Source organism: Rattus norvegicus, chromosome 2, assembly GCF_021556685.1.
Source record: "Rattus norvegicus strain SHRSP/BbbUtx chromosome 2, alternate assembly SHRSP_T2T, whole genome shotgun sequence".
NCBI lineage: Eukaryota > Metazoa > Chordata > Mammalia > Rodentia > Muridae > Rattus > Rattus norvegicus.
In genome coordinates, this window is record NC_141535.1 from 112,855,465 (window position 1) to 112,882,374 (window position 26,910).

General features: G+C 42.4%; 1 protein-coding gene across 9 annotated transcripts in view; it reads left to right on the top strand.

Annotated features, from left to right (window-relative positions):
* Positions 1–26,910, top strand: part of Tnik (TRAF2 and NCK interacting kinase) — a 398,674-nt gene that overhangs the window by 336,442 nt on the left and 35,322 nt on the right. For 5 of the 9 annotated variants that reach the window (XM_087618702.1, XM_087618687.1, XM_087618684.1 and 2 more), the window contains 6 exon segments: positions 2,444–2,683; positions 5,331–5,437; positions 14,519–14,682; positions 16,658–16,755; positions 18,655–18,678; positions 24,196–24,380. In XM_087618702.1, coding sequence (XP_087474828.1) covers positions 2,444–2,683; positions 5,331–5,437; positions 14,519–14,682; positions 16,658–16,755; positions 18,655–18,678; positions 24,196–24,380 — 818 coding nt within the window. 9 annotated transcript variants of the gene reach the window in all.

Here is a 26,910-nt window from a genome sequence, read left to right on the forward strand (position 1 = left end):
CTGTGGGGAAATGCCCCTTCTGAAATGATGAGGGACACAGAGTAGACTCCCTGGACAAGCTTTCTTTGGTGCTTCAGGTTGTTCGGTGTGCTTGGAATGGTCTTCTAACGTGAGAGTGGGTTTTGTACTAGATACCACAATGTGTTTTGTTTTAATGCTAATTAATGTATCTAATGATATTTGTATCCATGTGAACTTTTCAAGCTCTATTTAAAACACTCAGTAGAACAGAACTTTGAGGATTTTTCTGGCATGTCGCTGTGACATTCCAATAGACATTATAGACCAAAGCAGGTTTGGCAGGGCCTTGTATGAAACTGATAGGAAATTGATACTGCTTGAATGAGAAGGTTACTCAGGAAGCACTCTAGATTCTTTTTTCCAGCCATGATCCATGTGAGCCAGGCCCACGGATGGATTTGGGCTCCTATGAGGGCAATATACACCCAGAGGTAGAGGACAGGCTTCAGTATTCACAAAATGATGCTTTTCCTTGAGAGGCCAAATAAAAATCCCAGAAATTATTTCTACATGAACAACAGCAACACATTGCTGGAATGCCCCAAGAATCATCTGATTCAGGAAATCAGGATATCAGGAAATGGTGTGTATTTTCAGTGGGGACAGCCAGTCCTGTAGAAACCAGGACACTATGGACCCTGAGGAGGTGGCCCATTCAGTAAAGTGTTGTCCGTGTAAGAACCCAAGTTTAATCCCTAGAACACACATATAAAATCCAGACATGGTAGGGTAGGCTTGTAACCCCAGCAATGGGGAGTGGGGGACAGGAGGATCCTTAGGGCTTATTGGTCAGGTAGCTTAGTCAAATTGCAAGTTCAAAGCCAGTGAGAAACCCTGTTTTGAACCAAGTGAAAGCCGAGTGTGCCACAAGCCTTTAATCTTGTCACTCAGAAGACAGAGGCAAGTGGATTTCTGTGTGTTGTCAAAGGCCATCTTGACTACATTGACTTTCAGACCAACCTGAGATTACAAGCAGACCCTGTCAAAGGAAGGAAGGAAGGAAGGAAAGAAGGAAGGAAGGAAGGAAGGAAGGAAGGAAGGAAGGAAGGAAGGAAGGAAAGAAAAAGAAAAGAAAGACAGAGAGACAAACATGATAAACTGGGTAAAATTTCTGAAGTTGGCACATCTGACCTCCACACATACATGTGTATCTGTACACACACACACGCACATACACACACACACATACACATACACGGTGGGTAGAGAAAGAGTACACTCCAGAGCTTAGAGGCATGTGCTCTGGGAGTAGAATACAGGGTTCCAGCTCAGACTCCAACATGTCAGCCATAAGATCTAGGATGTGACCTAATCTCTTTCTTTGTACCTGGGATAGCTCATGTCCGAAATAAGGAGGGTGGTTATGTCAACCTTGTGAGTTCACAAAAGGAAAGACATTTAGAGTGTTTCTTCTTACATAGAACAATAGTATTGTAAGGCTCGAAGTGAGTCTTAATGACCAGGAGACCCCCCTTGGGGGGATGAGCTCCCTACCCCCACCCCCACCCCCAGAGACAGAAGAATGTAGTTCGATGCAAATGCAAGAGGTTTATTTTTCCGGCACATCAGCCCCTCATGGCAAGTGACTAGAAGGCAACCCAGAATGGATATAACAAGCAGTTTTTATATTTTTTAGGGGTACAGGTTACATCAGCAAGGTTACAGTTTAAACTTATTGTCTAAGCATGTTGACCTTTGAATCTATTGGCTAGCAAGCATTTGACAAGCATTCGAACTCTATCTGGGACCAGAGGATCAGGTGACTATCAGTACATTCTGTGGTTTTTCAAGAATGTCCCTGCTCCTTCGAGAACTGTGGTTGGAGAATGGAACTTGGCCTAGCCTTAACCCAAGGTGGGAAGCTGTTACTTGGCCTAATCTTGACCTGAGGCAGTGGGTGTAAGGCTGGTGAAAGCCCCCAGGGTCCTTCACACGAACCCCATAACCTACCTACTTTCTACCAGGCCAAGCCTCTTAATAGCTCTTACACTTAAGCAAGAAGTAAGGTCCTTCAGTATCTAAAGTCAAAGCTAAGGACTCTACAAGAAGGAGCTTGGAACAGCTTATAAAATATCTTGTATTGCTGCCTAAGAAATATTGAATAAAAATAATTGTTAGTATTGCCATACTACTCCCTGACTTCTCAGCAATTGCAGCTAATACTGAACAGAACCTGTTGCCAGGACCCCTAAGTTAGTCCTACTAATTTTCTAACTTAAAGATTCTGAAGGGTCATGAGATGTGCTTTCTGCAGCCTTGAATGCAGGAGTATCTCAGCCAATGGAACTTATCCCAAGTGCAATTACTACTAACTGAACACCTCCCTGCCATAGCTGTGATGGATTCAATTCTTGCATACAGATCTTTTAGTCCCTTCACCCTATGGGCTTCTAATAATGCTGCCCCTGTGTCATGTGCTTAGATCCCGCAGCTGGTAGCCGTCAAATCCCAGGGACCTGCCTTGACCGCCTCCCAGTCAGTGCATGAGCAACCCACAAAAGGCCTGTCTGGGTTCCAGGAGGCTCTGAATGTGACCTCTCACCGGGTCGAGATGCCACGCCAGAACTCGGATCCCACCTCGGAAAACCCTCCTCTCCCCACGCGCATTGAGAAGTTTGACCGAAGCTCTTGGTTACGACAGGAAGAAGACATTCCACCAAAGGTAGCATCAATGCTGCTAGGTGTCTGTGTCACTACTGCCCTTGCCAGTATTCGTCACCATCCTGTCCCTTTCACAGTTTAGACAGCACCTTCCTTCTCACACATGTCTCTTCCTAAGCTAAGTCTTGGCTAGTCATTAGTCATTTCTGATCTTCATCTTCCCAAAGGAGCAAAGAATCAGTTTGTGTGACAGAGACATACATGTCTTAAAACAGAATTATAATTCTTAATCATAAACATTCTAGGCCATTTTGCTGTTTGTGTTAGAAAATTGACTAGTGGGTATTTTCGATGATTATTGCATATATAGCTAGAAAAAAGAAGTAAATAAAAGAAAATTTACTTACTATTATATTTAACAACACAAAACTTGACCAGATTTCAAGGGTTCAGAAAATGGTGTGGGGACTAGGGAGATGACTCAGTCAGTAAAGTCCTTATCACACAAGCATGAAGATCTGAGTTCAGGTCCCCAGCACTCAAGTAAAAGCCAGGCATGGTGACATGTGCATGTAATCCTAGTCCTGAGGAGGCAGAGACAAGAAGATCTTTGATGAAAAGAGTCTAGCTAGATTGGTGAGTTCCAGGTTCAAGGACAGACCCTGTTACACACATACAAAAGGAGACAGAGACAGAGTTAGAGAGACAGACTTAGAGAGACAGAAACAGAAAGAAGTAGAGACAGAGACAGAGGCAGGCAGAAAGATAGAAACAGACAGAGAGATAGTGAGAAAGATATCCAGCTTTGACCCCTGACCTCCACAGGCACCCACATGCACACACAGACACAGGCTGTCACACTTATGTACACACGTATGAAAACACATTACACACACATACAGACTAGCCTTGTCTTTAAGCATTTCATTTAGCTCTACTTAAGGAATGCTCTTTTAGGGTAAGTGGTACTGTATTTCCAGCCTCAGTTAATCCCAGAGGGTTGAACTTTACGGAGAAAGGACTTGTTCTCCTGCCCTACAGAACAGTCCTGAGCTCTTCGGTTTCATTTTACATCACTGAACTGTTATTTGTTCCAAGCAGTGTTCTGGAATGTGGCTGTGCATGTGTCCACAGTCAACCTGGATGTCTTTAAAATGCTGAAGACATTTTTGTACCAGATTCTTCCTGGTTCATGAATCTCTCCTGCTGAGCTCAGCATATGGGGCTGTGACAATTGTAATGTCCTGGATTTCCAGAAAACACTGTTACTATTAACTCCAGGCAAAAGATGATGGTTTTAGTGATTTAGAAACTATTGCCATCTCCCACTCCAGTGGGGTCACACCAGGATTGCCATGATTTTGACAATGAAACGGTGACTGTGGTGCCTGCTGTGGTCTTCAGGGGGACTCAGAAACCCCATCAGTGTCTTACTTAGCCACTCTCTAAAAACTTCACATAGATCTGTATAAAGCTAGAAGGAAGCGTTAAGTTAGTTAAAATATTCAGGTTTCAGTCAGTTATTGAACCCTCTCTAAATGCTTTTGTTTACAAAGAGGAGAGGGAGAAATAACAGCAGCAGTGCTTAATCTGAACAGGAGTTAGACCAACTCGGCCATTTTATTTTGCTTCCTTGACTCAACTGAAATGAATCATTGAAAGCAGATAAAGGACAACACTTACATTGACAGTGACCATCCGCACTTATTCTCGTGTTTCTTGTAAATAGTCGAATCCCTTTGTACAACACCCGATCCCAGATTCTGTGCTTTATGAGAATTGGACTTCTCACTGGAATTCTGCTTGCTGCTCTGCCCAGTTGAGCTAGTTATACCTACTCCTGCTGCACTTCCCACTCTTTCACATTTAAACAGGCATTTTGAAAGCCCTTCTAGCATTTTCGATTAACAATAGTAACTTGCTTAGGAAGTAAAATCATCTCTGTTTTTATGTTCTACGAGTGACGAGACCTGCAGAGCTCACCAATGGTTAGAGTTCTTCTGCTCTCGAGAGAGCCCTGGCTCATTTCCCTATACACACATTGGGTGGCTCACAACTACCTGTAACTCCAGTTTTAGGAGATCTGATGCCTTCTCCCAGTTTCCATGAGCACCCAGCACATATAATGTTACATGTGCATACATACACGCATAACATACATGGACTCATACAGACACAAATATTAAAAAGCAAACAATACAGTAATAGATTCTCTGGGCTCTCCAGTATGTTATTTATTGTCCGAGGTCTAGACGGGTACCCCAGTCTTTCACTAGAATTCATATATCTATTTGTTCATTCCGATGAGCTAAGTGTGAGTCCCTCTGCATGGCTCCCACCTAATGCAGCTTCTGAGGGAGTAAGGGCACTCCAAAGAGGTTTCTTCTAGCTTCCACTCTTGCCCAAACAAGAGGTATTTTCTTCTAGCTCAGTAGGTCAATGTCATTAGTGCAATCTCCCTTTTGTTTTTTGAGATTAAGATGGCCTAATGGCTGCGGAATGTGCCTCCTTGACTTTTGACAGCCGAACCTCCTTTGGCTTTGTTCAGGAGTTTAGTTTCACTGAATGAAGTGTGAAAGACAGTTCTTTCATAGACAAGGCAGTGTCTATAACTTCAAACCAGTCTTCAGAGAGGAGGATGCTCCTCAGACAATAGCCTGCCTACACTGCATTATGGGAAATGTTTGTGAATTCTGGTTTTCTTCTAGGTGCCTCAAAGAACAACTTCTATATCCCCAGCACTAGCCAGAAAGAATTCCCCTGGGAATGGCAGTGCTTTAGGCCCAAGACTCGGATCTCAGCCTATCAGAGCAAGGTAAGGGGAAGGAGGTCACCATAATTATCCGAGATGCCTGCTATATCTCTGATCTTGTCTTCATTTCCAAAGCATATGTACTTGTCACCTGGACTGTCTGCTTTTGTGGCCTTTCAATAACTTCAATATGACAGGTTTTAAAATCTGGGCACAAACTTAGAAATACAGATGTGGTTGGAGCATTATAAACCATCACCTCAGAGGCCTCGTTCATGGAGCCAAAAGTACAAAGTCAGAGTTGAATTGTGGCACCAGGTCAAGAAATGTGCCCCAAGAACCACAGAGACATCACAAAGCTCTTGTCTGGGAAACAGTAAGCCACTCCAGAGATTTTAAAGCTGGGGCCTTACAGGACCAGCTTTGTTCAGGAAATCATCCCAGTGCATTATAGAGGGTCTCCGAAATTCAGTCATATATCCACAATTTACTCTATGTTCTTCCAGAATATTCCTTCTGCCATGCCTATTCCTATAATCAAGAGTTTGCATTCAACTTCCACTGGTTGGGACAGATGTCTCGAAGGATGCTGGGGAGTGAGCAGTATCTACACAGTATCTGGGCAGACTTTATGTGGCAACAGATGCTGTTTGTTGCTGTCGTTCATCAAGTTTCCCTCGGATTTGTCATGATGAATACATCCTTTTTTAGGATACACGGAAATAGCAAGTGGCCTCTGGTGAGGCTATAAAAAGGATGCACTAGGGCAAGCTGCTTTCCTCTTCATCGTGTTCATGATGAGAGATAGTCCATGAGGTGGGAGGGGGAGGGGAGAGAGGGGAGGGGGCGGGGCTTATTGTTTGACTTATATACAAAATGCTTTTTATCTTAACACATCCACTCCGCTCTTCCCTTGAAAGGCCTTAGGAAGGGATCATTTCCAGAAGGAGGAGGTATTCTACTTAAAATCTCTTCAGGAAAGAGATCCCAGTCTCATTCTAAGCAGAGATACAAATTGTAGGAGTCTGGGAGTCTCCTCTGAGGCTTGTCAGATCTGTGTCTAGCTGGTAACCCTAGGTTAACTAGAAGGTGCTGTGGCCAGGAAACGACGCATGCAGGCTGAGTGTCACCAACCCCTTTCTTTCAGTCCCCAGCTTTCAGCACCTCCTGATCTTTTGAACCAACCCAAGAAGGTATTTTCATTCAATCAGTTGCTTGGAATCTGGCTGTTTAGTTTAAGCATCATCCCAGCCTCGAGTATTTTTATCCTGTCAACCTAAGAGGAAAAACTTGCTCTTACAGGCAAGCAAGAAGCAGCTGTTTAATTACTCAGAACTGTTTTAATGACACGAGGGCCTAAGATAATGGATGTGTTATGGCCAGAAACTTACAAAAAGTGAAGGTGGATTCCCTTGAAACACTCAAATACCTACCGTATTTTGTGCAAAGGATAGACCTTGTGAGAGATGACTAGCATCTTCTGACTTACAATAGAGAGCTGGGAGCTGAGAGGCTGCAGTTACTCACCTACACTGCACGTCAGAAAGATTTGGGCTGAGAGGGTGGAGAATCCCCGTCTCTTCCTGGGAGACAATCAGCACAACAGCCTTGCTTTACCTAGTATTCACCTCTACATCACCAGCACATAAACTGTGAACTGATGGGCTGGTGAGATGGCTCACGGAAGCAGTTAAAGACAAACAATATATGCACCTGGCAACCCAAGTTTTATCTCCAGAACCCAAATAAAATTAGGAGAGAAGCCCATAAAGCTATCCTCTGATGGCCACAAGCGTGCCCTGGTATGTAAATGTATCAATGGCCAGCATCTTTCTCTGTGCTCCTCTACCTTATTTCTTGAGGCAGAGTCTCTCATTGAACATAGATTTCACTGATATGGCTAGGGTGACTAGCCAATAAGCCCCAGATATCCTGCTGTCCTTGCCTCCCCAGCACTGGGACTACAAATGGTCCTACTCTACTTCTCTGGTGGATACTGAGGCTCCAAATTCAGGTCATCACGTTGCAGAGTGAGCGCTGTATTGGCTGAGCCATCTTGAGAGATGCCCTGTGTTCTTTCACCTCTACTGTGAAATAAGCAACCCAAACTCGTGGTGCGGTTGGCTGTCATCTTCTTCTCACTGGTCTGAAACTGAATTACAAGGTTCTGCTGATCTGAGCTCACTCGTACCACGTCCCTGAGCTGTCAGTTTGGTCAGAATTTCAAAGGGAAAATCACCAAAGGCACAGGGATTTTTCAGCCTTTGCCTGGGTCATCTTCCTTGCATCATGGTAGGTCCTGTGACCAAGCCCTGGGCGTGGAAAGGAACTTCACAGGGCATCCAAACTGGGGCTCATGCCTCTTACCTTATTCTTCACAGTTCTTTTACTACCCGTCAAAGGATGAGCATTCATCAACGAAGCCTTTAAAGGGGGGGGGGGGGTTAAGTGAGTCATCTTGTTTGCCAATACTTCTAAGCTGTATTTCTTATACTTGGTCAATGTTTCTTTTATTTCTATAGCAGGACCTAGACTTGCCAGTGATATAAATAATGACATAGACTCTGTTTAGTATTTTATAGCTTAGACTTTTTTAGCTAGGCCAGTCCCCCAGCTGCTGTAAACTTAACTAACTAGCCTACCTCCTGCCACATAACTAGTTCTACCTTACCTCTCTCCTCTGGTCTGTCTACTTCTGTGTCTGCTAGCATTCTCATTTCTTCCAGCCCCCAACACCTCCAGCCAATCAGTAATGAGACAATCTCTGATACATAGTAGGTTGCCTTAGGCAGGTGAGGAAGAAGGAATATTTCCAAAGTGGAGAACACAGTAATGAGCCATAGAAATGGCAGTCCCAGAATCCTGCCAGCATTTAGCTCTCTGGTGCTACAGAACTAACAATTGAATATACAGAGACACACCTTCACACAATGTACCCCAACATATTTCTTTATCACCTTTTCTTATAAGTGATTCCCAAGGGAAACTAGAACATTTTGAGGAGATTTCAGTGAAAATTACACAGCTTTGTAGAGAACAGATTCAAGACATTTAGTGTTATATGTTATTTCATTTGCGACACAACTAATATATGTTAATGCCATGCTATATGCAAGGCTATATGTGGCCTTGGAACTAAGTGTTCAGATTCCATGGCCCATAGGTCCAAGTGTACCTCATGCTCTTTGGGCTACATGTGTCATTGGAGACAACTGAGGTCTTGTCTCTCTTTCTCACCATGCTTTGGAGTCAGTATATAAATTTACTTAGTTAAGAAAGCATAAATTTGATATCTAGACCCCAGGTAAAAATGTCAGGTGTGGTAATGTTCTCAGAATCCTAGCAGTGGACAAATACAGACTGGAGGATCCCTTGGGCTCCCTGGTCTTCTACCCAGCCAATAATGGCAAGCTACAAGCCAATGGAGACTCTTTCTTCATTTGTGGCAGGCCTTTCCGTACCTTGCCTTCTGTTTCTGAGGCAATTTATATTTATTTCAGCATTCAGTAAACACCTCTGGAGCACTTATATGTATGACATCGTATTTTCATTGTATCACAAACATTTTTAAATTATTTGTGTGTGTGTGTGTGTGTGTGTGTGTGTGTGTGTGTGTGTGTGTGTAGGTCAGACGACACTTTGGTAGAGTTGTTATCAGTAGGATCCAGGGATTGAACTCAGGTCACCATGATGGGACAGCAAATATATTTACCCACTGAGCCATCTTGCCAACTAGCATTACAAATATTAACTATTCTACCCATATCATGATTCCAAAGCAATGGCTTCCATCACTCTTGTTTTAGAGACAGGGAGCTGAAAACAACAGAGCTTTAAACAAACAGCCCCAAGTGTCAGAGAGGAAGTTTCAGGACTGGGATTTGAACTCTGGTAGCCTGCCCAGGGGAACCCCTGACTCACTGGCGATATACATTTTGTCTCTGACTTCCTCATGATAACAGTCCCCCACTAATCCTGAAGGCACTGGTTCCACCCTGCTGCCTTCACTACCTTTGAAAGGATGGGATCCTGGGGAACTTATCTGTATCCCAAATGCTCCCCACTCATCCAGGCAAAAGATCATCGCAGATGCTCGGCAGCTCCCTTTCAAGAGATAAAAGTGGGTGGCGGCCCAGTATCCCGTGCTCTTCCTCATCCCTGTGAAACTGGGCATTGGTTGGTTAAGCTCCAAAGGCCAGCCCCACATGCTCTGGGATGCAGTGGTCTCATTGAGGGTGGTCAGGGGAATTTAAATAAAGCTGTGTTTGATTGGGTAGAACTAGTTCTGTTTTAAAACTTCTGGATCCTTTAATATGCAGTTTGATTCACATATCCTTCTGAAAAGAAAATATGCTCAAACAAGTACTTTCAGAACATGAAAAGATTTAAATTAATCCAGAAACAGTCCCCAAAAATGATGAAGTGATTAATCTCAGAAAATAATCCCCTATGCTATCCCAAACCTTTCTTCTTACGACTAGTTTTTTCTTACTGGCCCTGTCACCAAAGAACAATGTAAAGAGAATTTTGGCAGTCAGCCAGTTAATTAAAGACTTGGCCCAAAGCTTTGGACACAAAATCACACTGTAATCCTCATTCTTCTCTGTTTTGACTTTTTACCCAGTTCAAGTGGATAGGATAATTGCCACCTATTCCTTCAATGTTTGTCATTGTTTGCTGGACAGAAAGAGTCTGAACTTAAATTTAGGATTTAAAGAAATGTATTTGGATAACTTGAAGTTTTTTCCTGCTTAGATCCAAAGAGTCCTGGTTAATACGTGAACAAGGGAAATCTATTATTTACTGTAATTCTGAAGTTGAACCTCTTTGAACATTTATTTGAGAGCCCTCGGCCCTAAGGCAAATATCATACATACATAACAAGGAAGAAAAACTATTATATGCCATTGTCTCACAGTATTCATATTTTTAAGAGAAAAAAATAGCATAAAAAAAACCCAAAGTTCCCCTGTTTCGCTGTTTGGCTTCACAGACACTAAGTATTTCTTTCAGTGTGCAGCAGCAAGAATAGCAACTTAATACAATCGGCACCTGGGATGGTGAGCTGGTGTGGAAAGGGTTGTGCTAATGAGGCCCAAGTCAAGAGTCAAATGCTCATGGGATCTAATTAGCCTCACACAGGAAGAAGCTCCAAGATTCATCAAAGATGCATCCCAGATAGGTCTGCAAATAGCCAGGGCCCTAACATGCCCACGGCCTTCTGTCTGTGCATCCTCTTCCGATAGCCAGGCCCCCACACTGGGACCATGATGGGAGGCAGACAGCATTGAGAGCTAGTACCATCCAACTCACACTTCTGTTCTCATCAGCACATGTTTCCTATGACAGACCTGATGCTCTATCCTGATGGCCTCTTCTTAGCATCCATCCTCATACATGAGAAAAACACAAGCTTTGGTCTCTCCTCAGGCTATGCCAGGCTTTCTGATACTATGCCACGTCCCAGTATGTCTCACTCCTGTATAACACCACCTGTGACCCCTCAATGTGCATGAACTTTCCCCAAACACCAATGGCATTTACATAGCTTTCAGGGTTACAACCTGTTCATTATCGTCTCTACACATGCATCTCATTGCCATGGTGATGATTTCACTTGACTGGACATCTTCTGGCCTGAGCTGCTCTCATCCTCTTCCTGATCCAGGACTCAATTTAGGTGTGAATCAACAAGATTTTAACTGAAACATCCAAGGAAAGCTAAACAGATCAAGTAACTGAATACTGTCACCACACCACAGCCACCACAGAGAGCACTTCAAAGCATGTAGCACCATCATTCTCTCAATAGTTTCTTAAATACAAAGAAGGTGACATCACCATCATCCCACAGAATCAGAACCATATAAGTTACTTCAGTGCCATCTACCACTCTCCGTTTATAAAACATTGGGTTAGTGATACATTTTAAGACAAATAATTTGGGAACTTATTCATAACTCCCTGGCCACCACTGTCTGATAAAAGAAAGCAGGGGAAGACAAGTCACTATTGAGGATTAGAGACAATTGTTTTCTATGAAAAATAACAAGTTTGCAATGTAAGATACTTAGGAAAGAAACACTGATCATTTTAAGTATTTTCCAACTTAGAGGTATTGTGTTTGGGACATAAATTTATTTCAAATCCTTAGATATAAACAGTTCCCACAAGATTAGTAAGTGTAGGTTAAAGAGTGCCATTATTATAGAAATAATTCTTGATTCTCATTAGCTTCACCAACAGTCATTCTGAAGTTGGCTTTATTGTTAAGTAGACTTAGCACCCACAAATGCTATAATATTGTCATAAATTCTAAATTTATATCAAAATTAATGAATTGTGATATATGACTGTTTTTACATAAAACTTACCACTGAAGTTAACCATAGTTGCTAGACACTCTACACAGTCACAAAGCAAGATGTGTGGTTTAAAATATGTGTGAAAGAACCATAATGAAGCCCATTGATTTTTGTATGCTGTGTTTTTTTAAAAATCAACTAACAAAAGAGATTGTGTTGCTCATTTTTTGCTTACAACATTGGATATTTTGTGGCAAGGTCATTGGTAGGGTCAGCTACAAATGCCTCAGTGTAAGGACCCTATTATTCTCAACTCTGTATGGAGCACAGCCAACACCCAACACATTGCCCAGAACCTAGTGCTCTTGTGCCAGCCAGAACAAATAAAAGCATAATATGACATCTTAAATAATACCATCCTGTGTCTGAACCATGGCACTTCATGTCTCTACTCACAACAATGCTCTTGGAGTGTAGAGAATGAGCGATGTCGCAGATGATGGAGATGCTGGGTGCTCTGTTGTCTTTTCCCTCTAAGCAACTGTGCTGTTCATTATCCTTTTCTAACAAAATCACAAAAGTGTCAACAACCAGCATTTCTGGTCTTCCATCTTCATTTGATGTAGGCCCAGGTGACGGGGTGTAGGCAGGTCCCATGTTTACCTACCATCCCATGTTTCACTGGAGGCTAAGCAGGAATGAAAGGGACCTGTGTGCCTAGCTAGGTCCGCAAAGCACATGCACTGTATCAGGTGCCCACGTGCGTGCGCATGCGTGCGCGCGCACACACACACACACATGCACACACACACACACACACACACACACATTTGTGGACATGCAAAACTTCAAAGAGAAGGGTCATCACATAGACGACAGTGAAAAGTACTACTACCTTTATATATTTGCATACATATGTTTGTTTACAGAGTTAACTACGAATTCCAATACTGTAAAAGACAGAGTTGAGTTTCCTTGTGCAGATCTTTGTTATTTGGACAAGTCTTGGACAGGTCTTTGTTATTTGCCAAGGCAATGTGATGGAAGCCCCGTACATGACTAATAGCAGATGAATTACCAGACTAATTTGTCTGTATGATGGGTTATCTTGCAGCTAGAACTCTTCAGAGCATAAGAAAGTATTCACAGTTCTTTTTTTCCTCTACAGTGTTGGGGAGGGAAGTAAGAAGCAAATTTGAATAATTGAATAATTTTGATAACTTGCCAAATAGTAACATGTAGTTGACTGTTTCCTGGCTTGGGAATTGCATATGTTGTTCCTTATATTTCTTCTTTCATGGATTTCAAGTTCACTACAATGAATGCTGGGGAAACTGTTTAAAGGAAGGCCTCCTATTATGGTTCCCCATCTCAGAGCTAGTGCTTCAGTCTGTTGATCCAAGAACTGAGTTTGGAGCTCATCCCCTTCCCTCCCAGCATCTGGCCATAGCTCCACCAGGAAGGTCTAGCTTCCATCCTCCCTTAGTCCCTTGAGTGCAGGGTTTCAGAAGTCTCTAGCAATAGCACATTACCCCACAACCATATTAGTGCATACAAGATAAAAATTACATGTATTTATGTGTACCATGTCTCACACACACACACACACACAAATTGTGAAATGAACTTAAATAGCTACTGGGTTTGTGGTGAAATCATTTAGGATCTGCTTCAATCTGGCTGTGGTAGCACCGTATTCTATAAAATGAGATCTCTTCTCAAAAAGATTCTGCTTTAAGCATACACATTAAGTAAGGCACCACAGTATACAACAAATTTCCAAGGCTTGCTCATCCTGTCTAACTGAAACCTTCCTTTGCTTACATCCCATTGTCCCCAGACCCAACCCCGTAGCTGCTGCTTATCCACACTGTATACTCTGAGCTGTGCCTACCCATATATCCATGCAGTGGATATCTTCTCATATGCTTGACATATGTACAGAATATATATATATATATATATATATATATATATATATATATATCCACATATATAAAGCCACACCATATTTTCTTTACCTGCTAGTGCATCAGTGGGTATATGTTGATTCTAAATTTTGCTGTTACAGATAGACCAACAGTGAGTGGATCTGTCTCTATCACACAGTGACTGCATATCCTCGAGATACATACCCAGAAGCAGAATTGTTGGGTCATATCATAGGTCTTTTTATAATTCTTGGAGGACTTCCCATAATATTTTCCATAATGGACATACTAATTTGTAGCCAACCAAAAGATGCAAAAGTTTTCTTTTTCAACACAGCAATGGCTATCATCCCTCCTTTTGAGGAAACCATTTTAATAATGTAAGGTGCTACTGAGTGTTATATATGGTGTGTGTGTGTGTGAGTGTGTGTGTGTGTATGTGTGTGTGAGTGTGTGTGTCTGTGTGTGTGAGTGTGTGTGTGAGTGTGTGTGTGCGAGTGTGTGAGTGTGTCTGTGTGTGTGAGTGTGTCTGTGAGTGTCTGTGTGTGTGTCTGTGTGTGAGTGTGTGTGTCTGTGTGTGTGAGTGTGAGTGTGTGTGTGTCTGTGTATGTGTGTGAGTGTGTGAGTGTGTGTGCGAGTGTGTGAGTGTGTGTGCGAGTGTGTGAGTGTGTGTGTGAGTGTGTGTGTCTGTGTGTGTGTTTGTGTGTGTGTGTCTGTGTGAGTGTGTGTGAGTGTGTGTGTCTGTGTGTGTGAGTGTGTGTGTGTCTATGTGTGTGTGTGTGTGTGTGTGTGTGTGTGTGTGTGTGTGTGTTAATGTCTATTCAGGTCCTCAGCAGCAGAGTTGTTAAGTGAGTGTCTTATGTGTTTGGATGTTGACCTGTAGCCGTTATGTTCTCCCATCCCTGCAGCAACCCTGATCTCCGCAGGACAGAGCCAGTCCTGGAGAGCTCCTTGCAGCGGACCAGCAGTGGCAGTTCTTCCAGCTCCAGCACTCCCAGCTCCCAGCCCAGCTCTCAAGGAGGCTCTCAGCCTGGGTCACAAGCAGGATCTAGTGAACGAACCAGAGTTCGGGGTAAAGTGCTCTCTTCACCGTTCCATCTATTACACCTGGGAGGAAAGCCAGAGACAGAAAGGAGGGTTACTTCCGGACTCTGGCAATGGGGTGGCCACTGTTGGATGATACTGAAAATCGTCTGGCATGCTTGTGTCTTCTGATACACTGGACTACCATCCCTAATTGTGCATGTGACATCAGAGTGTGAGCACCAATCTTGTGTATCTATCTAAAATTTCAATGTCCAATGTCTCCCAGACAGATCTCCATCTAGTGGTCTTACTACAAAATGTTTTGTGACTACAAACTACCTTCCAGTTTCCCAAATGTCTATTTCTGTTTGGATCCTCATTTTTAGTATCATGTACCCCACTGTCATGTTCCCATGGTAACAGACATCCCTCCCTGGGTCCCAAGCATGCTTTACAGTCTTAGGTATTTCTCAAAATGAATTTTCTTAAAAACCATTATAAAATAAATACACAAGAGAGAAAGAGATATCTTCTCCTTAAAGACACATGTTCAACTCTTCTGGTTGTTCCTACTAGATAAGTAAAACATATAGTCTCACATTTAATTCAAAGCATTCTGCATCACTTAGTGTTCAGTAATGAAAAAAACCCATGGAAAGACTATAGTATAATTAATACCTAGCAAAACACTGTTCTAACAACTTGAAATTCACTCTTTCTGAGTCATCTTCTTCAGAAGATAAATTTGCTCACAAGTAATTAATTCTAGGCTTTCTGAAGTACAATTTGATAAATATTAATGTGCTGATGAGTCGCTCTTCCTGAAGAAAACCACTAGTTCCTTTGTGGCTCCTTGAGTAGACACAACCACAATTTACCTCCCCTATTAATCGTTTACATTTCAATTAAGTAAAACCTATGTCTGTGCAACTTTCTTAAGCTTGAAATCTAACATGTGGTCCTCGTGATGAGCATTGAGACTCAGAGTGTCCCACAGCTAACTCGCTATTCCTGACATGGGTGGCCAGTCCCCAAGTGCCATGAATCTTTTGGGGACTGATCCAGACAACTGCCATTCCATAAATTTTTTTTTTATGTTCATTGGATTCTTTGTGTCTTTAGAGCAAATTGTAAAGATGGTCAGTGTTACCCACACTGCCTTAATTCTCTGAACTACTTCAGGTTGCATTCGTATATTCTTTCCTTCATTCCCTACTTCTTATTACAAGTCATCCCTGCCTGGGAATTCAAACCAAACAAGAACCTCTCAGCTTTCCTACTACTGTAGGACATAGGTAGACTATGCCGTAAGTACCACAGCAGCTCAGCTCTTACTCTGTGGCGGCAGGCAGCTTCCCCCATCCTGGCTCCACACCTCTCTTCTTGGGCCTTTATCATCAGCACCTCCCTGGTCCTTCATCTTTCTTTCTTCCTTAAAGGTCTCAGATCACTTCTCAGACCTCCTTTTAAGACTCATGCCATCAAATAAAACTCTTCTTATTCTTCATAAACTTCAATCAGAATAGCCTTTTCTGATGAATAGCTGATAAAAGAAGAAAACAAGCCTAGAATTTTAATTTAGAAGCTCATTTGATTGAAATAATGATTACAGGACATTCAAAATTCAGAAGGATTCCCAACTAAGTCCATCGCTTCACTGTTACCTTGAACTAAGGGTGTCATCCTTCAAGTCTGTACTCATCTGGAGAGTAGGAAAATGGTGCCATACCACTGGGTTGGAGCAAGGATGATTGGCAGCAGTTGACAGAGCATCTGGTGCTGTGCCTAAGACACAGTAAGCTCTTGATAAGTGGTAGTGACTGTGTGCAGTGTTGCTGCACATTCTCAGTTTTGCTGTTGACATCTAGGTTTCAGTCCTACGTTGTCTCTTTGCTTTCTGGGCATTTATTGTTTCTCCACTGATAATGTATGGTTTGCCTCATGAGTAGGCTTTCCCTAGTCACTCACTCAGAATGTGAGACAGGCTTTTTTAATTGCCATGTCCCTGTTCTCTCCTCTAGCTAACAGTAAGTCAGAAGGATCGCCCGTGCTCCCCCATGAGCCTTCCAAGGTGAAACCAGAAGAATCCAGAGACATCCCACGGCCCAGCCGGCCAGCTGTGAGTGCTTTTCTTCCTAGGGATTTGAACTCTTCCTTTTCCTAAGGACACTAATATGATGTAGTTAGGGTTACCTCCATGACTCAAAGCAAAAATTAGGGGATGAACAAGAGCACTGTGTGCTAGAAGTGTCTAGAAGGAAGTCATTCATGATGGGGAAAGAACACAGTGGAGCTTAGGCTGCTTCCACTGATCTGGGGCCTTTAGTTGCTCATCGGCATCCTAGTAAAAAAGAAAAGAAAGAAAGAAATGAGCTCGCACCATCCCACAATATTTGCTCATCACTTTGACAAAAAAGATGGTGAAAGCAGCAGTTTGGAAACCTGGGCCCTTCCTGTGAGTTGCTTTCCCCAGTCTCCATGCTGGTTTTCACATGAACTACAATTACAGTCTTCTGCTACTTGTCATGCCTTATGGACTGTCTTCTCCAGACCAAAGTGTAATAAGTACAGTGTGACACAGGGCCTGGCAACCTGAAGTCCAGCTTCATTGTTGGAAAATGAAGGACCCAAGTACATAAACTGAGGGGTTTAGCAACAGATATGTAAACCAAGGACAGGGCAGCTCCAAGGTATGGCTGAGGGCAAGGTTTTTATTGTAGCTATGAAGGAAAGAATAGCCAGAAGCATCTGGAAGAATCCAAAGCAGGTAGAGGAAGCAGTAATGGTCAGAAGACTGCACTAGGTCATTAAGGAGGGCAGGAGAGAGGGGGAGGAAGGGGGAGGAAAGAGAGAGAGAGAGAGAGAGAGAGAGAGAGAGAGAGAGAGAGCTGTCAAAGTAGACCAATATAGAGTGGGAAGAAGGGAAGACAAAAGAGCACAAGCTGAAAAGGCAGGGTTCTATGGGAATGAGATGGTAAGGAAGCCCATGGTTAGAGCAGTTTAGGATAGCCACAGGTAGTTGTGAGACTGAGGGTGCCTGGAAAGCCAGCATGCCCTTCAATGTGCTAACAGACAACATGGACAGCCATTTGTCCCTTCTGACAGTGGTTGAGGAAATAGTTACTTTGGTAGGGGTGCCAGAGTTTGGAGGGTGTGGAGTTTTCTTTGAGCCCAACACCTAGTAACTTTAAAGAAAGAATGGATCTAGGATAAAGATGTGGTTCAGTTGGTTAAATGCTCATTCTGCACAGCTGAAGCCCTGGGTTCAATCCCCAGCACCACATAAAACAGCCATGACAGTACATACCCGAAGTTCAAAGTCATCTTTGGCTGAATAATAAGTTCAAAGCCAGCCTAGGATACATGAAACATTGCCTCAAATAGATAGACAGATGATAGATAGATAGATAGATAGATAGATAGATAGATAGATAGATAGATAATATGTAGATAGAAAATAGATAAATAGATGGAAGAAAGAGAGAGAGAGAAAGAGAGAGAGGGAGGGAGGGAGAAGGGAAGGGTAAGGAGAGGAGAGGAGAGGACAGGAGAGGAGAGGAGAGCAGAGGAGAGGAGAGGAGAGGAGAGGAGAGCAGAGGAGAGGAGAGGAGAGGACAGGAGAGGAGAGGAGAGGGACAGGAGAGGAGAGGAGAGGAGAGGAGAGGAGAGGAGATGGGAGGAGAGCAGAGGAGAGGAGAGGAGAGGAGAGGAGAGGAGAGGAGAGGAGAGGAGAGGAAGGAAAATGGCATGCTGGCTGAAAGTAGAAACTTAATTTGGATGTTTAGATGCTGTCCTGTGAATGACTGCCTCTCATTTCCTAGTTTTTGTATCTTAAAGTAGGGAATGCTTGTTAACAACAAAGGGGATTTTCATCCTTCTGGCCTGAGCTTTTCTTTGTCTGTCTGTCTGTCTGTATCAGTTTTCTAATAACAATGTCATTGTTGTGTCTAACCTGCTTCTTTTCTTCTGGCTTTTCCCTGACTGTGGATTCTTCTGAATTGGGTTCCTCTTGCTACAGAGCTATAAGAAAGCTATAGATGAGGTTAGTACCACATTTTCTTGGTCATGCTTTCATAAGATGTGAATATTGAGCCTATTGCCTGATGCTGACATTCAGAAAGGAAGCCAATGGGATCACGGGGAAAGTCCTCTTATACATACCCTTGTTTGGGAGAGGTGCACTCCTTCAGTAGAATCCAGCCTGAGACCCTCAGACTTACCCATAAAAGGCTCCAGAAACCTTCATTAAACAAAAATATTGCTTTCCCAGTTTCCCAACTGGGCAAGCAACAGGTATCAGTGTTTTGTTAATAGTACAGTTTCTCCTTCCAGTACCTTTTAACAACAACCTGTATTTTCTAGCCTTGCTAGGAGATGGCCCTCAGCACTTTTACTAACAACGCAAAGAGACATAATTCTAGCACACCCCTAATTTATAGTGTGTAATTTGTGAACAAGGAGTTACTGGGTATTGTTAGGTTAATTTGTGGGACATTAACAACACCATAAGCAGCAACATCAACCTTAGCTAATGAATCCGGGTGAGTTAAGTCATCTATTTCCTTATGTGTGGAGACATTTTCCATTAGAAAAATAGATGGCCGTGTCCCTCTTTAGATAGCTCGCTGAGAAGGAGGGCTGGCCCACTGCTGTTTGTCAGACCTGCATGAACGCAGCACGGTGCAATGGTTCTGAGCAGTCAGGCCTTGCAAGGGGTCCCAGATGCATGGAACGTGAGGCTCACCGTTACGGCTTTGAGGCTGGAGCTCTGCAAAGTGTATTTCTGTGAAATTATATGGAAAAAGCACTGGCTTCAGGGACCAGCAAGCTACATTTGCAGCTTGGCTCCCTTCGATGAATGCGGTCTCATAATTTCAGTTAACATGCACAATGGGACTAAATCTCATAATCTGTAAAATGGGAAGAAGAATGTCTGCTCTCCTTTACCTACAAGATTGCTCAGGGTCTTAAGGTCCTTGTGCATTGTTTAAAGTGGAGAGTGCTATAGAAAGCCAATGGGATTGTTCAGGTTTGAGCTGTAGGCACAGTCCTAGTTTTGCAAGTAGGGCAAAGTGATTCTGTGAAGCTGGTTCTCACCACAGCTGTGACCACCACACCATTCACAGCGAGTCAGAAAGTCACTGTCCTGGTTAAGGGGATCCTGTTTATAAAGTAATGCTACTCCACATGTCTACAGCCCAGGGACTCTCCTGGTTAAGGGGATCCTGTTTATAAAGTAATGCTACTCCACATGTCTACAGCCCAGGGACTGGTTATAGCCACTCTGCCCCACAGTTTTGCTTTTCCCTCACAGTAGTAACAGGGATAGAGGGACAGTCGCAACCTTTTTTCAGTTGCCCAGAGAAAGAAAAAGAGAAAATTATTCTCTGGTACTGAATACCATAGGTGCCAATTCAGTGGAATTCGTATGAACAACTTAAGGGCTTGTACAAGTCCAGAAATTAGCACTGAAGTGACTGTCATGAAGAAAGGCTCTCCCAGGTTTCCTCAGGTAACTGCGGATGTGCCAGGCTTTTTGAAAATCACTTCATTTACTTTGATGTGTTCTACCACAATCTGATAGAGATGAGAGGGGCAACTTCATGCCCAAACCTCTGGGGCAGTGGATCAGAGCAAATGCCCCCAGTGAACTGACATCCCTGGCCATTGACGTCCATTGGCCTGGACCACAGAAACACAAGAAGATGGCCCTGCCCAATCCAGGGGTTCTTAGCTGTGGTTGCTACCCATCTTCCACTTAGGAGCTATTTAGCAACTCTGAACTCGGCTTTAGTGTCAGCCTTAAAAGTAGGAGGCAACACTGCTGACCACTGTGATATATAAAAGGGGTGGAGTTAAACGTCCTCCAATTCCTCAAAGGGGTGGGGCTAAATGTCCTACAACACACAAGGGAATTCCTCACAATAAAACATCTCTGGCCCCCAATGGTAATCTTGACCTCATTTTAGCTCCCTTCTCCTTCTGTAACTGTTTTCCTACTTGAATGACCCAGAATGAAATGAAAAAAAAAAGTCTTTAAACACCTTTTTAAAACTTGATTCTCGTTTTTGCTAATTTAGTAGTCTAATTTTTTTTTCTTAGCAATAAATAACAAAAGGTAGCTGTTAAATTGGCATTGCTTTCCCATGCACTGGGAAATTTCACAACGCTGCAGTTAGTAAAGCTTTTGAAAACAAATACCTTTTACCTTCCCATAACCAAATGCGTGTCCTGAAGTCTATGTGCAGACGCTAACATTAAAGGTATGGCTAGTACTTTTTTTTAATCAGGTGTAAAAAAAAAAAAAACTGATAATGTCTAAAAATCACCCATAGATAGGTTGAAACCTAAGTAATAATTAATAATGTGGACTCTCTTCCTTCAGATGAGTCCATCTATACTAAGAGAAGCAGCAGGGTTTAGAGCTGTCGTACAGTACATAAAGCAAAGGCCAGATTAAAATTCTTTAACAATGTAAAGGCTCGACGAATTGAAGACAAAATTAAATCGGTTATATCAATTTTTTAAAAAATGAACGTATTTCAAGGCCTATGTAACTTCAGATGAAACAAACTCACCAGGATAAAACGTTAGGGTATGGAGAAGCTGATAAGGAATGCATCCAGGACACCTTTAGACGTGAGCCTCCTACCCCTTCACATTTGCACTGCAGGGGGAAATAAAAGAGGAAGCACAGTATTTTGCCGTATTTCTTTTTCCGTTAATGTGTCCTCAAATATTTTCCTGCTAAATAGCACTTTTATCCCCCCCCCTTTTAATACTTTTTAGCTTCAGGGTTGAGACAACCAAGCAATAAATGACCATCAAAGGCTCATTATATAGAGGAAATTGGAATTGTCAGAGGATAACGTGTCCGAAAAGGCTCTGAGTCCAGTCCTGACAATATCGCGTCATGTCTATTTTCTGCAGTGCTGATATTGCCCATTTTCCTCATAATGAGCAGATGAAAAACCAAAGTTCAGCTGGCCACAGAGGCCGCTGGCAATGGGAGATTAATTTTCTTCGGGGGATTACATGTGATTACTCATTACTGCTACCTTGAAATTTTCATCGGTGTCCCACTCTCCAAGCTGCTGCCAATTAAACTGAAAATAGACTTGCAATTATTTTTAATGTTTCAGGAAAGAGCTTTTTCATAACATAGAAATAAAAAAATTCTGATTAAAACCAAAATTATTAAGCAGGTCATAATTTTAAAGTGTTGCTAAATACAGTATTTATGGAAATGTAGGTAATTTTAACACATGAAACTTTCTTGAAGTTATTGGGTAATGGACTTAACTAAATAATTCTAAATAGATTTGAATTTTGTTTTTTTTTTTTTTTGGTTCAATCTCTCTCTCTTATCATGTTCTGAAATGTTAGAGATAAGGTAGCCATGCCCCAGGGGGAAATGTATCGATATTTTAAATAAGTCATAGTGATAGTATTATATTTTACTCAGGCTTTTTGATAGTAGAAACAAACTCCTTTAAACCATATTCTCTCTTTAAATTATAATAAAATATAGTCTTTAATAATAAGTAACATTTTAAATATTAGTCATATTCTTTGATGGTATTACTTTATAAAAATCAAAATATGCAATAAATGTGTCTGATTTTGTCCTTTTTGCTAGTTTGGAAGCTCGCTGTGTTCTCTTGCTTTCAGAGTCTTGACAAATGTGTCAACAGTTCGTCCCCATAGTGCCCATCTAGCATGTTCTCCATACTCTTTTTGTCTGATAAAGATAAATGTAATGGCAGCAATCAAGAGGAGATTTGCAGAGGGCTGAAACCTATATATTAGCCTTTCCTGGTTTGGGTGCAGTGCCTAAGAAACTAGAAGTATTTTTCATAAAGTTCTATGTGTGTGACGAGGCTCTCCCCGTTCATAGTATGTTGTCTTTAAACACTGTTAAGCCTTTTGGATCCCATCCTAGATTCACTTTCACAGATGGCGGAGACTGGGGTTGTGTTGGAGAGGGAGTGTGCATGTATGGGAAAGGTTCAGCAAGTGCATTCATCAAGAGAATGCAAGGTCGGGATTTCCAGAAGCTTGCCCTTCATGGGGCCTTAAGTCAGGTGGCTTCGCGACATTATTGCTATCTGCTCAAGACATGAAAATAAAAGAAATGACTGTGACACCTTCAGTTGACAGCTTGAATTTCCTAGATCGTAGTGATACACCAGGGTGATTGCTCCCTGAGTGTTAACCAAAGCAGTTGTGATTGACAAGCAGCCACAGTACAGCAACACCTTGGCATATGGGTGCCTTGACATTATAATTACCATTAACTGTGCATGTTTATCATAATTTTTCTTCTGATTGTGATGATTGCCTAACATCACTATGTCACAGAGGTCAATCCTACACCAGGTGAATTGGACAAATACATTTCTGAACTGAAATAAAGAGAGAATATGGCCAATTTTTTTGAGAAAAAAATTGTGGGATTTAGTATTTTTCAATGAGTTTCTTTCTCCCTAACTCCCTGTCTCTCGCTGAATGCTCTGATTCCCACATGGGTCCCTAAATAGGGAGAAATGGTAAGACCAATGTCAAATTGCTTTTTCCTCATTTGCATGCTTCGTGCCATGGGCAGTTTAACCCATGCAAAGTAGAGCAGCCATGCTTCTGCAGAACTGCCTCCCTCCGCCTTGCTCTGAAAGCATGTCCATTAAAGGTAGTCAGATGTTCAGCACACTGTCTTGCAACTATGCCTGGTGACTAAGCCCCGCCTCATCACATCCATAAGGCTCAAGGTTTCATCACCCTCATGGAAAATCGGAAAATTATCTCTTCCTTTGGGTGTTTCCACATTCATTTCAGCATTTCTCGTAAGGGCTTCTGCCAGGTGACTGGAATTTAAAAGTTAAAGATAAAACACCTGTTGTTCTGGAAGAGAATCGTTTGTTCGTTTGTCTGTTTGTTCGTGTGTCTGTTTGTTTGTTGCTCCTCTTGATTAACTTACCCTGTGGCTCTAAATTTCAGTGGCACTAGGATTTGGGGTGGGCTGTCATTTGATGTGGTACCTTTGTCCTTGGGGGAGTGGCTTCATACCAAATGAACCTTGCAATCTACTCTGTTCTATGATTGATGCTAGTTTTTGGTCCAGTAGCCCTCACAAGAGAGAAAAGGCTGCCATCATGGCTTTGGGCAAGAATTCCAGGATACTTGGGGAACAAATTTGAATCCCATTTATTTTCCCATTCAACTTTGAGGGTGACCAACTTCACCCTCTCAAAATAAAAATAAAATGCCACGTTTGTATGTATGCGCATGCACACAGCACAGCATGCACATATATGCACATGCATAGTCAGTCCCAGTATAGCTATTGGTTTCGAACTGATTCATCTCCCGTCTCTTAGCTTCTACCGACCACAAACATCGTTTTTGTAGTTGCATACAGTAACTGTGTTTGCCACGGTTCTCTATAGAGCTTCTTTCTTTCTTTCTTTTTTCCTTGTTGCTTAAGCTGGAGCAATGATTGGCAGGGAGATACAGCTTTGGATGTAACTACACTTCGTGCACTTACAAATTTTTCTTTTTGTAGGATCTGACGGCGTTAGCCAAAGAATTAAGAGAACTCCGGATTGAAGAAACAAACCGCCCACTGAAGAAAGTGACTGATTACTCTTCCTCCAGCGAGGAGTCAGAGAGCAGTGAGGAAGAAGAGGAGGATGGAGAGAGTGAGACGCACGATGGGACAGTGGCTGTCAGTGACATACCCAGACTAATGTAAGAAAATTTTTTGTTGTTCTGAGATAGCATCTCTACAGGCCATGTCTGAGCTTTCCCAGAACTTCTGTGCTTGAGATAGACTCCTGCTTGAGCCTCAGGGGTAGCTGGGATAACATGTACCAAGCACCATGCCTAGATCAAGACTGTTTCTTAAAGAAAGACCAGGAAAGGACTCAGTTTCCAAACCAAACACTAGCTGGATACAAATCACACATAGGTCACTGGCAAAGTGAACTGGCTTTGGGGAATTGAGTTCCCATTAGAAGATAGTTCTATAACTATCTCTCCACATAGCCTCAGTCATCTAGAGAGTGTAGTACTTCTGGGCCTGTGTCTGCCCTGCCTGCCTGTAGCTATTGGACTCACTATCCTTTAGATGGCTCTTCATTCTTTTTACCTCTAAGACAAACAAAAATAAGTGCACATGGTAACAGATGTTAGTCCCGACACCACACACACACACACACACACACACACACACACACACACACACACACGAAAGAATCAGGAGACAAATGACTATTTAAGGACATTCCAAGTGTTACTGTTCTTCATCCTCTTCAATGTCTTTTTTATTTGATCCCTTTCCTTCCCTTTTTGGTATGTGTATGTATGTACATGTGTTCATGCTGACATGTGTGCAGTGTACATGCATGAGCATGTCCACATGGAGGCCACAAGTCAGTGTTGAATGTCATTCTTCAGATGGTGTCTGCCTTTGCTTTCGAGAAGAATTCTCTCATTGGCCTGGCGCTCACTGGATCTCCTGTCCCCACCTCCTCAGTCCCCAGGACTACAAGTGTGCACCACCAGACATGGCCTTCATGCTTTCATGGCAGGTGTTACACTGACTGAACCATTTCATCAGCATCTTCACGTACTCTTGTACTCCTCTCAGTCTAATCTTCGTATATTTTGTCCCTGTGTATGTCTGCCTATATTTCCCTAAGTCATAGTCTTCCTTACTCTTGTTTTTCTTTCTTCCCCCAGAATGAATAGGAAGCTCCATGGTTCTTTTGTTCACTGCAGTGGATTCTTGGGTTGGCCATTCACATTACATTCTTTTTCGCTTTTCTAACCCCTCTGAAAATGAACACAAGGTGTCCTTGTCCTGGTTTGCCATAATGCTGATGAAATGTAATGTTTCCTTCCCCACTTTCGTGTTCATTCCCCTCCATTTCTTCAGATTGGCTATCAGTATTTATCCCCAGAACATATGCTAACTGACAGAAAATGTCACAAGACCATAATTATTGCCCTGCTTGGTAGACTACAGGACAGGGGTGGCCAATCTGGAGGATGCTACCCCAAGCAGTTCTGAGAGACAAATCCAATAACCTTCACTGTAAATCCATGCTTGTGATTTTACTGTTGGTAATTTAATTATTGACAGCTATAAATATGCTAAGATATGACATTTTGAAACAGTTTGTATTAAATTGTCTTTTAACAGCAAATAAACTTGTTCTAGAGGCAAAACTACTAAGCCAGAACAACTCTACAACACATGCTGATTGTTTCCATTTTGTCTGGACTCAACACTGTTCAATTCTTCTAACAGATACTTAAATTTCCCCCTAAACACTCACTAGACATACAGCTATTGGGATAAGAACTGACAATGAAATTAAAAGATTCCTAAAATTTCTACTATGTGTTAAATGCTGTGCGGAGGGAAATGAGCCATGGGAGGATATGTACTTATATTCTGCCTTCAAAGTTCATATTCTTCTTTACAGAGATAAATTATACATGGGAGAATGCAGGATAATCTAATCCTTTGGGACAGAGATACTTTGTGGGAAAGTGTAATAGCAATGTAAGCCCCTATCACATTTTCTAACTCTATGAATGATATCTTCTTTCTATCCTCTGAAGGAGGACTAGAACTTACATTCCAGGGCAGAACATCCATCTTTCTAACACACCCCCAAACAGAGCACATTGTACTTCTCTATGCCTTCTGCTAGACTATCCTTTTGGAGGTCACCTACCCACAGCTCAGCCTACTGTGAAAAGCCATCCTTCCTGTCCCCTCCTCCCACTTTCTCCATTGTCATTATTCATCTCCCTCTTTGAACTGCAGGAGGCCCCTGAGGATGGGAATAGTGGCTGGGGTTGACCAGATGGCTCAGGGATTATGACTATTCATAGCTCTTTCAGAAGATGGAGTATAAGATTGATACCTACATCAGGTGACTCACCTGTAACTCCAGCTCCCAAGATCAGACACTCTCTTTTGCTCCACAGTCACCCCTCACATGTGGCATATACTCACAAATGCATAGAAATGAAAATAAATTTTTAAATAAAAATGTGAAGTCCAGATGGTGACTATGTTCTTCTAATGCACAGTTCATTTTGTATAGTCTCACATGATGCTGTCTAGATCTTGTAGCCACATAGCTTTCTTTCCTTCTGTTCTAACTAAACACCATGCCTACCTCCTCCATTACTGTGATGCAAGTCCTCTGCCCTCTTGTGCCTTCCATGCTCTAAGATGACTGGCCATGATTTATCTCTCAGT